The sequence below is a fragment of the Hippoglossus stenolepis genome, chromosome 5 (assembly GCF_022539355.2).
Source record: "Hippoglossus stenolepis isolate QCI-W04-F060 chromosome 5, HSTE1.2, whole genome shotgun sequence".
NCBI lineage: Eukaryota > Metazoa > Chordata > Actinopteri > Pleuronectiformes > Pleuronectidae > Hippoglossus > Hippoglossus stenolepis.
The window spans coordinates 5564233-5577539 of NC_061487.1; the positions used below are offsets into that span (position 1 = coordinate 5564233).

Below are 13307 nucleotides of genomic sequence, written 5' to 3' on the forward strand. Positions count from 1 at the left end.
TGTCTCTTGAGTTTTTACCGTCCTCCAGCGAGGCTTAATGCTGCATTGAGAAGCCAAGATACTGACACTGAACCTGTGAAAAGGGTGGGGGTGGCGGGGCAATGAGAAGACTAAATTGTATACTTAAATAAATGTTAATATTTACAGAGAAATGAGTTTCTTGTTCTTTGTTAAACTGGTTCTGCCTCTGACTATTTGGTCCACAGGCTGGACATAGACACCGTGAAACTGTTTTTCTTTTACACATGCAGCTTTTTTACTACCACTTGGAAACTACAGTTTATCACCAATTGTTTTGCAGGCCAATTCAACCAGTGGCAAGATACTGGCCTTTTGAAAGTTTCTATGGACCCCAACACTGCCTGCAGATCAGGCTGCATGTGTGATATAATAAAACTAAGGTTTATCTCTTATCTCAGAATCTTCTCCTGCTTTGTGTGAAACAAAGTGAATTTTGTTATTCCTTATTTAATTTTAAGTAGATCCCCACATGTTGTCAATCTTGTCAGATTCTCTGTGTGACTTGTAAACCTGAATCAAAGCAGTACAACATAAGCCTGTTGATAGCAGTATTTCAGCTCCCTACCCTGATTGTGATGTCATAGGGAAAATGGCTGCCATGTGAAGGTGGTATATGAAGTTTTTTTCTATTGGATATATGGCCATGGTTCAGAGTGCATTCATGTTCCCCTGAAGTTGAGTCTCTGATGACCCTGAGTTGCAACATTCAAGAGGCACTTCATTAAAGGTGTGACATGTTTTAATGAGGTTGTCACAGTAAACCCCCACATATCTCTGAGGGGGTCCATATTTACTCTAAGCAGCTGTTTCATGAACTTTAGTGACTGGATTAGAAACTGATTCATATACAGACAGATGAGCCTGAAGCCCTAAAGCTGTTTCTCTGCCATGAAGTCGGATCACTGTGGCGGGTGAAGCTGTGACCATATTTACACTGTATTAACATTTACGTTCAATCGTTGGTTCTTTTAACTTAATCAGAGCCAGAACATATACTCTCGTATGCATCTAATTTTAAAGATGCTCTCCTGTTCTCCTCAGTCGACCTTGAGTCAAAATGTGGAAATATTTTGTATGTTTTTTAACAATACCTGGTCCAAATATTAGACCATATTGCTCAAGTCAAGAAGCAAGAGTACAACAGTAGACACAAACAGGCACAACTCCAGGGCTTTGTTAACTCTGCACCAGAGGCTCCACCAAATGTCAACATAGACTCCGCCCCTCAGAAATATGAAGATTTTTCAAACTTCTTCACCAATAAAATCTTCAACATGGCGGTGAAAATTGCTGCCTCCTGCACAGGTCACAATGCCTTCATAGAGACAGTCCTCCTTAAAGTCATGAACATTCTGCTGGTTGCTGCTCAGTTTGACTTTTATTAGATTTAAGCGGTGCATCTGACACTGTTGACCGTGCTATTTTATCGTAAAGTCTCCACAACTTGCGGATTCCCCTCGCCTGGTCAAATTGAAAATGTTTTTATTCGTATTTCCAAGACAGATTTTTTTAGTGTAGCCATCGATAAGTAATCCTCTGTGAAGATCTATGGGGCCTGGGGTCTGTCCTTGGACCTCTCCTGTTTACATTATATATGTTACCCTTGGGGTGTATCATCCACAAACATAACGTCAACCTCCATTCATATGTAGATGACAAACATCTGTACTTCTCTTTTAAACCCACTGACTCTGATCAAATCAATATTCTCAATGGCCCAAAACTTCTTGCAGCTTAATATTGACATGACTAAGGCAGTGACTATTGGCCATGACACAGTCAATACCAACACCTTGAAGCACCTAGGTTCTCTTGTCCCAGAACATTGCGTACAAATAATAAATTAAGCTTTGAGTCACCTTTGAAGACCGCACCTTGAATAAGCATCACAGCAATCCAGTCGTCTTCTTTTAAGCTCAGGAAACGTTCAAAGAACAGCGTGTTTTTATCAAGAAGAAATTTAGAGACTGTCATTCGTTCCTTCATTTGCTCTGTTTGGATTAAAGTAACTCTCTTTTCATCTGCCTGAGCCCACATTAATTGCAGCTCGTCCAAAACGAAGCAGCCAGAACTCGCACCAAATCTGCTAAAAGAGGGCATTTTATAATTTTAGCTTCTTATCATTGGCTTCCAGTAAATTTTTTAATTGATTTTAAGATTTTATTGCTGACATTTAAGGCCCACTCTGGATTTGCACCTAAATACATTTCAGATCTTTTGACACAATCTGTGCCCGGTTGTAATCTGAGGTCCACAGCAAAGGCCCTACTCGTCATTCCACGGTCCGTGCTGAGGACTTTTCTGTCAGGACCTTTGGAACAATGTCCCTGAGGAAATCCGTCTGGCAAACACTTAATCCTCTTTCAAATCTCTCTTAAGCTGCTTTTAGACATGCACTGAACTACGGAGATCCAGAGTTTCACCGGAGGACATGAATGTGCAAACACAAGTTTCCTATTGAGAGCCTCCATAGTTTCTGCGGTCTTTCTCAGGGTGGCCTCCTGGTAAACAGTCCGCACACAGCAGGAGTTCCTCTGCAGTGAGTGTGGGGTTGATGATATCCTCCCTCTGCTGCACGACAACTCACCTGAACGCGCCAGGGGATTCTGTTGTTGTGACCATACTGTATCCAAGCAGAGAATCACCTGCTGTGAAAGTCCGGACCAAGTTTTGTGGACATTCTTCTTTCTTGCATGTCTGAAAACAGCTAAACAGCACAACAACGGTTTCACAATGATATTTTCTCGCTAAAAAAAGAAAAAATCTTGGCCAAGGTCAGCTTCACACTAATGTTACGATGTTCTAAAAAACCTTTTGGACACAGGAGGAGATATTGTGACTGTATTTCATGCTGTGGTAGACTCAGTGAAAAGCAAACAACCTCTCATGTACAGTATAAACTTTGCTCTGTAATAAAGTCTGCTTGTGTATGTGTGTGTGTGCGTGTGTGTGAGTGTTGATGGACAGTAAGCACCAGCTGCTCCACTCTGATCATATTACTCTGTGTGAGTTTGTAGTTGAGTTTAATCCCTCTTTAAGCTTCCTTTATCAGAGAACACAGTGGCTCGATCCTCATCTCTGGTCACTAACATGAAACCTTTGCAATTACCGAAGTAGTGACGCCTTTAAGAGGTGCTCTGTGCAACTATAAGAGGTTCAACTATGAAAAGGTTTCGCACAAAATGTGAGTTGTTGCGTTAGCCTCGTAGAAATGACTCATAAGCCGTTTTCACACATGAACTCTGGAGGCTGTCCACAGAATTGGGTTCATACTTTCTCCACAGTTTGCCTTTCTCACCTGAACAATGCGGCAGAACATTTTCTGCTCAGACGCGTTCACAACAACCCAGAAATCTCTGTAGTTTTCAGGTAGGAGGTGGTGCAGCAGACAGAGGGAGGACGTAATTCATTAATTCCGCTGTGGAGATCACATGTTTTTGTTTTTGCACATCAACAACTGCGTCGGCCCATATTACCAAAAACTCTCTTGACATCTTTGTCGGTGTCTTCTTCGTGTTTGGCACCACCTTTTCAACCTGAGATATGTGTTATTTTCTGTTTCTTTCTTTACTCTTGCACGTGTTTGAAACATCATCTACACACCTATCTGCTCACGATGAAGTCTGCGGAAGATCTCCTGCTGTGTTCATACATCGGCTCATTGGGACAATCTCCAGAGTTTTTAGAAGGTGGCTGGCAGGGGAAACTCTGGAGAATATCTGGAGGCTCTCATTTGAACATTGTGTTCTCACATACAGCCGGCTCAGTGCATCTGAAAGCAGCTTCACAGTACTATGCATTTCATAGCTCTCCCTCTTAGGGCTTAAATTAAAGATGCCACTGCACCTTGAAGAGAAGTGCCCAAAAGTGCATCTGACTTACAAATATTGTTTCATGCATGCATCTAGACCAGGTTGAAAATTGATTACTGCAACACTTTATTTGCCGGTTTACCAAAACATTGCATATTTCCTGTTCGGCTGCTGTGTGATTGTGTCTTTTGATTGTGAGTTTGTAATGAATGACTATATTTATTTATATATATATATATATATTTTTTTTCATTTTTATTGTGAAGCACATTGGGTTTCTTTGAATGAAATGTGTTATATAAATAAAATTGCCATTGCCATCTCAGAGCAAAAGGATTTTTCTCATGAATCTGGTCATGAAACACAGTATAATATGTATATCGTGTGTACAAACTTGTCAAACAAAATGACATGATTGTGATCCTGAGGTAGAAGAAAAAGTGAAAACTATGGAAGTGGAGGCCTTTATGTCTCCACAATCTTACATGAAGCGTTTCTGTATCAGTTAGAAAAGCATTCATGAGTTCAGTGTTGATGAACATAAGCTTTTATTTCTCCGTGCATCAGTATTCACAGTAGGATTTGCACTGTCTGAAAAAGATAAGTGTTGTGTGACAAGTTCAATAAGATATTGTTAAAAAGTGACATTTCATGTGAAACAAAAATCAAATATTTCAGCATAAAGTAAGAAGAGTTCAGGTGTGAAGAGTCTGTGAGTTCAGGTCTGTGACAGATCCACCTGAAACGACAGACGTCATACACACATCAACCAGGTACAGCAGATCTTTAAACAAAAACACAAAGCTCTGGGAGCTCTGGCCTTATTTGAAACTGATACATTTGAAACCTTTTATTATATTACATTACTTCATATTACATGTAGTTTAGCTGACGCTTTTCTCCAAAGCGACTTCCATTAGTGCATTCAACATCCAAGAGATAGTGTGGAAGGTTATTATTATCTCATCTGCATTAGCAAGATATTTTAATCGTCAAAAAAGAACAATTTTAATATATCTTGTGCTATAGGGTATCTAAGTAAATTGTGAACCACAAAGATTTAGATGCAATTTTTTCCCCAAAGAAGATGAAATAAATATTAGATGTTCCAACAACAAATGGCTTTGATTTCCCAAGGAAACAACATGATGTTTTGATCACAGGATGTGAATAAGAAAGTAAATAACACAACAGCCACCATTACTTTGAACAAATGAATGATAACTATCAATCATTGATTGCAATTAATAATTAATAATGTATTTATTATGTCATATATATATTATTAATATATATTATACTATCCATATTATTTTATTTAAAACTGTGTTGACCTAGGGTAACTTGCTAAGCATGAACATCCTGTTTAATAACTTTAGTTTTTGTTACTCAATAGGATATTGCAAGAATTCCCAACTTACTATTATCAAGAACTATCTGAGCCCGGTTGCCGTAATGAGACAGGTTTGTCCCTGCAAACACATTTGATGATAAACAATTATCATACTCATTTCAATAAAGTTGCAAATAAATAAAGTTAACTACTTTCACAAACTGTGACTTATTCTCTAGGTATAAATCTGGCCAACAGTTTTATCTCATCTGCTCTCTTCCCAGAAGCTCTCTGAGTCATTTGTCTTATCAGACAGCAGTGAAGAAGTCAAGCTATTTATAACCTGACTGAGTGTCAAGGAATTCACAGAGTGACAGAGACTGTCTGCTGACAGCCGGCACTCACACTGAAGGGGTCTAGTGGCTTTTAGAGGCTAAATTATGTCTGTGATGCTTTTACTCAAGCAAAAAACAAAATTCCTTCAAATGGATAATGGATAAGTCAGCAGCAGGAAGTCTTACCCTTTTTAAGGACCCTACGCTGCTTCCACGAATCGCCGCCATCAGGTCGTCACGGCTTGACCTCTGCGGCGGCATCAGTTGTGATGGTTCAACTTGTCTCTTGTGCAGTGCTGGCTTCAAAGCGTTCTTCAGGTCTTTGAGAATATCTGCACTCTCCTTTTCATTGGCACCATTCTTGAGCTTCTTTGACTTGGGCTTCCTCTGGTTTGACTGACCCTTTGTGCTGTTGGAACCTTCGTGCTGTTTGACCACTTCGGCAATCTTCCTTGTTGGTGGGTCAAGGGATGTAGGAGGAGGTTTTCTTTTCTGAGTTTCAACAGTCTTCGAGGATTCTGACTGCATTTTTAGTGGTCTGTTGTCAGTAGATGAACCAGAAACCTGTCCAGACACCTCTGGAGGACTTTGTTCCTTCTTCTGTTTAAGCCTCCTCTGTCGCTGTTGGTCCTGGTTGCGTGTCAGGATACTGGTTGCCGTCATCCTAGGGCCTGGGAGGTCAAACTGGTAGCCCAGCTTCAGCAGGGTGGTGTTCTCCCGCAGCAACTGGACCATATCCATCTCCACCTTACCCCCACAGATGTGCCTCTGGTTGTGAAAGCGAAGCTCCACCAGCGTCCTGTTGTCCTGCAGTGCTGCAAGCAGAGACAGGATGCCTTGACCCGACACAAAGTTGGACTCGATGTTCAGGTTTTTAATGGAGCAGTTCTCTCTGAGCATCTTGGAGATGGCGAAAGCAACCCGATCATCAGCGTGAGTGTTGGCGAGACTGAATACATGCACATGAGTGTTTGTGCACAGGGCTTCAGCAAAGCGAAGCAATGTCTCCTGGGAGATGTCTTCGATGTTGTTGAGGTTGACGTCATTCATGGCAGCATCGTCTCCCAGAATCTGCTCCAAAGCTTTGTCGAGAATGGTGGGGTTCCCACTCGGTCTGTCAGAAGGCATGTCCAGGTTTTGGTCTGTGGTTTCAGTCCTCAGTTCACCCCTTGAGCCTTTTGAAAGACTGTTCTTCTGAGGACATTTACTCTTGATTGGAGCCTCCTTTTTACACTCATCTTTCTTTTCCACCTCATCTGCCTTGGTATAATTTGTTCCGACATCACTGCAGTGCACTTTGTTATTTGAAATCTTATTCCTGTCATTGACCCGAGTCTTGCCAGAGTTGCTGCTGGTCTCTGACACTCGCTTCCCCCTGCTCTCATCTGGGCAGCCCTCCTGCAAATGATAACAAGACAGGAAATTAGCTCGAACTCTGACATTCTCGAGCCTCTGGCTTTTAATTACTGTAGGAACCCTCTCGAATATTGGCAGACAGTCATTAAAGTTGGCATTTCTCAGACAGGCTATGTATATTTTTAGACAATTTTCCAGCAACTAATTTAAATAAACTGGACATGTGACATTATAGACAAATTATTATAAATAAAATATCAGTGCGTTTACGTTGAGTGTAAAATTATCATCGACCTACTAATTCCACAAACAACTGTGTGTCATTCTGTATGTGGAACACATATTTTGTGAACCGTTAAACTTGTCAACTTATTAATACAATTAATTAATAAACAGGCCACCAGTGCTCTGTAGCAGTCAGTGTGAGTGGGGCAGTGGGACCTCAGTCTGTAGACCAGGTGTGAACATATCTCTCTCTACGTCCTCAGATAAAGTACAGCAGTGGCCGTGGGTCAACATTTATTTCACCCTATCAGACTGACACACAGACAACAGCAGTGGTGCTGAGCTCTGTCATGGCAGCAATTTCATAGAATCCCTTCCTGTTTGGCATTTTGTCTTCAAAGTAAAAGCACAACGTTCGTTTCGTTCCTTTAATTCTTTATATCAAGATTTTATTTTAAAAAGTTGTGAACTTGGGTCTGAAGATTGTGTTGATTGCTTAACACACCTGATATAGCAACATGCAATTCATGAAAAATAACATCAGTTCAGTAAATCATTGAAACTTATATATAAACCACACACATTAACTGTAATAAAGCAGTTTCATTCTATGTAAAACATAAATTAAAAAGCAATAAAAAGTCACTTTATTTTGTTTCTTGGAGAACTGTTTGAGGAGGACTCATTAATGACAAGGAACAATTTTGAAGTAGCTCCAGAGCATTAACACTGGGAGAGCAAATAACCCATTCCAAGTAGTGGTAAAAAATAAAAAGCTAAACCACATTTCGTTTTTGCACAAGATTACAGTGATATGAATCAGGAAGATGTAAGGTTTAGCATGAGATGTGTATTTCAGCCTTGCACTGAATTACAAAAAGGGAAATCCAGATTGTCAGTCTTGTAAAGGTCAAGTTCTTGGATCCCACATTTTTCTAAATGAAATTGGACAGTGTGTTAACTGATAAGATCACTATTCTCATGATCCTCTAGAGCCACAGAGGACATACATTCTGTTTGAAACAGGCTTTCCACAGGCTGAGTGGGACTAACTATCACCACATCAACTGATGTAAATATGAAAACATTGTTGCTTTACATGAGATTGATTTTGGCAGGATTGGACTGTTTGGTAATGTCACCTAAATATGTTCACTCTGGATATTTAATCTGACCGCGTCTGTCTGCAGTTGGGTGCTGGTCACAGGGGGTTGATGGAACAGCTGCTGAACCAGATTACAGATTTTCAGACTAAATATATCTTTTTTATTGGTTGTTGATGCAACTTTAAACATTCTGTCCACTTGTTTAAACAACAAAGTTTGATTTGATCTCTTTAAATGTTTCCTCTTTTCCATACAGCTAATGGTATATATCTATTACATCTGTCAACACATCTGTGACATGAACTGTGTCCATGAACAGAGATTCAGCTGAAGGATAGCTTTATTTTTTGAACATCAAACATCAAACAAAGAACGTGGATACTGAGAGAAGATTATGTGAATTTTGTTGCCGATCAGCAGCTGGACTTTATCTAGCTGCTGACTTCCTACGTAGAGTTTAGAGTCGCGTCCTAAATGTATTTCCTCTTAGCAATAACGCAACCATAACAAAAAGTTTTAAGACTCAGCATGCTGGTTTTCAGCAGGGTTGCTGTGGTTCAAACTCCCTCTGTCAAAACATGCTGGTATGGTTCTTTGATGTCATACAGAAAACTCAAGTAGAGTATTGATTTCCCCCTCTCACCTGTCCAGGGATGGACTCCACCTTCTCATCCTCCAGCAGCTTCTTGTTCTCGTCCTCCCAGTATTTCAACAGAGCCTCCCTGTCAAAGTTGCCCATTGGGGTTTTGGCAGTGTGGTCTTTCTGCCTCAGGCCGATTGGCACATTATCGTCAGGGTCAAGGTCGGCCAGCTCCCTCTCCAGCTCCTGGAGCTCCGCAGAGGACAGCGTGGCGAGCAGCTCCTCTTCATCTACCTCCTCGTACTTCTTCAGCTCACTGTGGTACCCAAAGGTACTCATGGTTCAGTTCTGGTTTTAGGACCGTCTCAAGCCTTAAATCTCGAACTCCGTCTTGCCCTTGTACTTCCTATACTTAAGTGAATATTCCTTAAATTGTTCTCTCTCTCTGGATTTTGTTCATTGGCTCGTCCTCCATAAGATTACTTTAGATGAGGGATGCTCTGGGTGAGTGGTGACTCCTTGTTAATCTACTGGTCTCTGCTGGCAGAGGACCCTGACAGGGAGAAAGGGGAGGGCTTCCATGCCTCTGATGTCTGTCTTTTTATAGTGTGTGTGTGTGTGTGTGTGTGTGTGTGTGTGTGTGTGTGTGTGTGTGTGTGTTAGTGGGGGGGTCGATGAGATAGGCTTACTGCAGGAATGTGAGCCCTATGGCCTGCAGTGAGAGCTCATTAGTGACTTGTATGCCAAGGAAATGAAAGGAGCAAAACTCTGGGGAGACATCGGAGATGAAGCTGTGGGGCTTTATGTAACATGTCAAGGCACAAAAACACGGTTGTGGTGTTGTCAGGGAAACCCTTGTTCTCCCAGAGGAGGATGGGATTAGGTACAGTGCAGCTCAGCCAGGTGCTGACGAGGACTGTTGATAACACCAGGACACAACAACATCAAATTAGATGGGACAGACTGCAGTAATAATCCTCATCTTTCTTATGGTGGAAGAAAAGAGAACACTGACTGATTTTGATGTCCGCTTTAACTAAAGAGACTGGGAAGTGTGGCAGGTTTAACAAACTGAATTTAACCCTGATCAATGACTTAATGAAAACGAGATGGGTTTTCAGCACCAGAGCAGCTGATCTGAGCTACTTCAATCAACTCAATTTACTACCTCATAGATGAAGAATGCTCAGATACTATTAATCACTATGGCAACTGGTAAATAAAGAGCATCCATTTTAATCTGGTGGAGCAAGATAGATCAATGTGTGGCAGTGCACATTTATTTTTAATTTCATTTATAATCATGCTCACTCAGAAATAATCTACGTCATGATCTGGTCATGATGTCCCATCAGTGTGACCAATCACACCATGAGAAATAAGTTTTTATAGATCCAAGTCAGTGGTAAATGTTTCAGTGCAACTGAATCTGAACATCAACTCAATTTCCAGAGACAGACAGTTTATGGATTTTATTCTGAACTAGTTTTGGTAGTGTTTCTTACTCTTGTTGATTAAGGGTAGAGGATGCCACACTTTGTTAAGCACTATGAGAAAAATTGTGATTTGTGAATATGGGCAATACAAATAACATTTGATTACCTCATTTGAAGGACTGTGTGAATGACAAAATGAAGAGTCACAACAGAGGCTGAGTAAGTTACCATCATCTGAGTAAGTTACCGTGGTAACTGACTCCGAGTTAAATTCATCTCAGTTTCTGAAAGGGGAAACCAACACATCCCCTCATTTCCGGGTTATCAATCTAAACTTGCTTTCTAAAATAGACCATGGATAAGATTTACATAGAAACACAACAGAATCCATACAGCAACAGAGTCATATCCCCTCTAAATGCATTTAGTAAATGTTCTTGCTTTTAACTGTAATATTCATCAGCAGGGGGTGGTTTGTTTGTGTGGCTGACAAGGCAACCATCAGCAGTCCATGTATCGTTTGGTCATCGGATTTTCCATTCAGAAACAGGTAGTAAGAAAGCAAAATATTTTCGTTTTAAAATACAGAAATTACATACGAATCCTCACACTCTAAATTTTCCCTGCCTATAGCACTTCCATGAGAAAACCAAATGGAAGACCAACAACCTCCACAGCACAGCAAGTACAACCATCAGGTCAGTGGTTCCCTTTGAAACACCGAGCATGAGCCGAGCTCCGTTAGTTAGATTGAGAAGAAAAAAAAAATCAGTCAACGAAAAACTGCATCTAACAAAAGATTTTAATTGAAAGCTTGCTCAAATCTCTAGGGCAAATTAGAGACTCTCTTCATTCCTATTAACTTACCCATCTCTGAACCTGTTTTAATATCTATAGTATGTTCACTAAGAGCAGTCACACTCCTTCCCATAACTGCATGTACATTTAGACTACATCCTGTCCTTATAAAAAATTCCTTGACGTGATTATCTTTTCCACATTAATTAATCTATTTATAGAGAAAATGGAGTGCCGTATGCAGGGTTTGCATTTTATGATAATTTTTCAAGAGTTGAAAGTGCCGCCCAGCCTCCCTCAACCTCCGTCCAAGAAATTGAGTTATACGCATTGATTAGAGCCTGCCAAGTATCTGAAGGTAAAACAGTTAGCATTTACACAAACTCCAGATATGCTGTTGAATGTTTACGTGACTGGTACACTGTGGGCAAACCGAGCGTTCATTACATCCCCGGGGACGTCAAACAAGGCAAATTCATTTGTAAACTATTAGACGCATTTCAGTTACAAACATGTATTGCTGTTGTAAAATGTGATGTCCACACCAGCTCCAATGATTCTGTTTCACAAGGCGATGCATTGGCTGACCATGCAGCTAAAATATCTAACAAATCTGATAACTCTGTCCACGTCATTTGCATGTTGAAGTGTCCTTGGGCAAGATTCTGAACCCTGGGTTGCCCCTCATCCTGCTCATAGAAGCATTGTATGAATGTGTGGGTGAATGGAAAGAAACTGTACTGTAAAGCGCTTAGAGTTATCATCAAGACTATAAATACAGACCATTTTCTATTTAAACTTAGAGGAGCACCTGGACAGAACACACTCTGATCCAAAGAGACATGATCCGATAGCAATTCCCTCTGATACACCTCCGAAATGGAAGGCAAGGGATGGCAAGCGCCTCATCAGCCCCAGACCTGGACGGTGTCCCATATAATTTCTTGTGGAAATTAATAAGAGTGGCATGGGTGAATCAAATTATACCCAAAGCTTGGGGCAGGGCTGGCGGACTACTGATACCAAAAGAGGAGGAATCCTCAAATCAGCCAATTCCGGCCCATCAGTCTCCTCGATGTAGAAGGCAAGATCTTCTTTCGTGTCATAGCCCAAAGGCTGACAAGCTATCTGGTGAAAAACAATCTTGTGGATACAACGGTCCAAAAAGCTGGATTTCCGGCTTCTTTGGATGTTTATAACACAGTAACATGATCTGGCACCAAATCCAATCAACCCAGAGTCAGAAGAGAGATCCACATGTCATCTTCCTCAAATTAGCTAATGCATTTGGGCTCATGTTTAAACTCTCAAAGTAATGATCTGGAAACAGTAGGGGATCCACTGAAATGAACTGACCTTGCTGTATAATATGACATATAGTCTACAGACCACTTTACACATATAAGTCATCTATTGAAAATGTCACTTGAGTAAAGCACTTGAGTGCTGGTTACCTTCTCAATTCATTGACACATTTTGATATCTTCACAATTACCCAGAGCCCAAAATGCTTTGTTTTGTCCAAACAGCATCAAAATATCAAATCATCTTAAAGAGAGAAAATAAAAAAGCAACAAGTCCTCTCATTTGAAAAACTTTGTTTGACATCTCCATATGAGAAGTGACAAAAGTGATTGTCAAAATGAATTCTCAGTTTCTATCAGTTGAAGAATCACTTCCATACTTTTTTATACCAGTTTCATCTATATCAAGCAGGGGGTTATTTGGACTGCAGCACACCACAGCTGTCACACTGATCTAACTAACACTTATAATCTTCAACAATCTTCATTGTTGATGAAAGGTTGACAGTCGTAAGCAGGAGGCAGTAAATATTTTGTTTTGAACTCTTGTTCTGAGCAAGACAGAGAGAGAGAGAGAGAGAGAGAGAGAGAGAGAGAGAGAGAGAGAGAGAGAGAGAGGAGAGAGAGAATGATACATATATACATGTCTGTCTGTCCGTCTGTCTACAAGATTAATTGATCTAGTGAGATACTGTAGACTGATCATGTAGATCTGTAGATCATTCTAATGAGGTAAATAATGCTGAGCAGAATTTTCCTGTGAAATGTACAGGAAATACATATTAGTAGAACAATACTCAAATAAGTACCTCAAATTCTCATTTAATATCAGTTCCGGTGTGAAAGTATTTTCCACTGACACATAGTCAGTTTGGTTTGGAATAAACTCTGAGACGTAGACTAAGGCCACATCCACACTATTACGTTTACATTTGACAAAATATGAACTCTGCTATGGATTCGCCTGCCATCCACAAAAGTCTGGAGATTTAGAGCTGCTA

At 40.5% G+C, this 13307-nt stretch overlaps 1 protein-coding gene across 1 annotated transcript; it reads right to left on the reverse strand.

The window, feature by feature from the left end:
* Positions 1-4393: 4393 nt before the first annotated feature.
* Positions 4394-9331, reverse strand: lmod2a (leiomodin 2 (cardiac) a). The gene is made up of 3 exons (XM_035157134.2): positions 8832-9331; positions 5688-6899; positions 4394-4572 (listed from the first exon to the last, which is right to left on the reverse strand). Exons 1-3 carry the CDS (start codon positions 9105-9107, stop codon positions 4552-4554), a joined length of 1509 nt encoding a protein of 502 aa, XP_035013025.1. The 5' UTR covers positions 9108-9331; the 3' UTR covers positions 4394-4551.
* Between the last annotated feature and the right edge of the window lie 3976 nt (positions 9332-13307).

Bases quoted from the DNA above. Each gene is read 5' to 3' on its own strand.
- lmod2a (XM_035157134.2), bottom strand. From the start codon at position 9,107: ATGAGTACCTTTGGGTACCACAGTGAGCTGAAGAAGTACGAGGAGGTA. The intron at 6,900-8,831 runs GTGAGAGGGGGA...TATCATTTGCAG, and splicing joins TGGAGTCCATCCCTGGACAG to GAGGGCTGCCCAGATGAGAG. The intron at 4,573-5,687 runs GTAAGACTTCCT...CTGTCGTTTCAG, and splicing joins GCGTAGGGTCCTTAAAAAGG to GTGGATCTGTCACAGACCTG.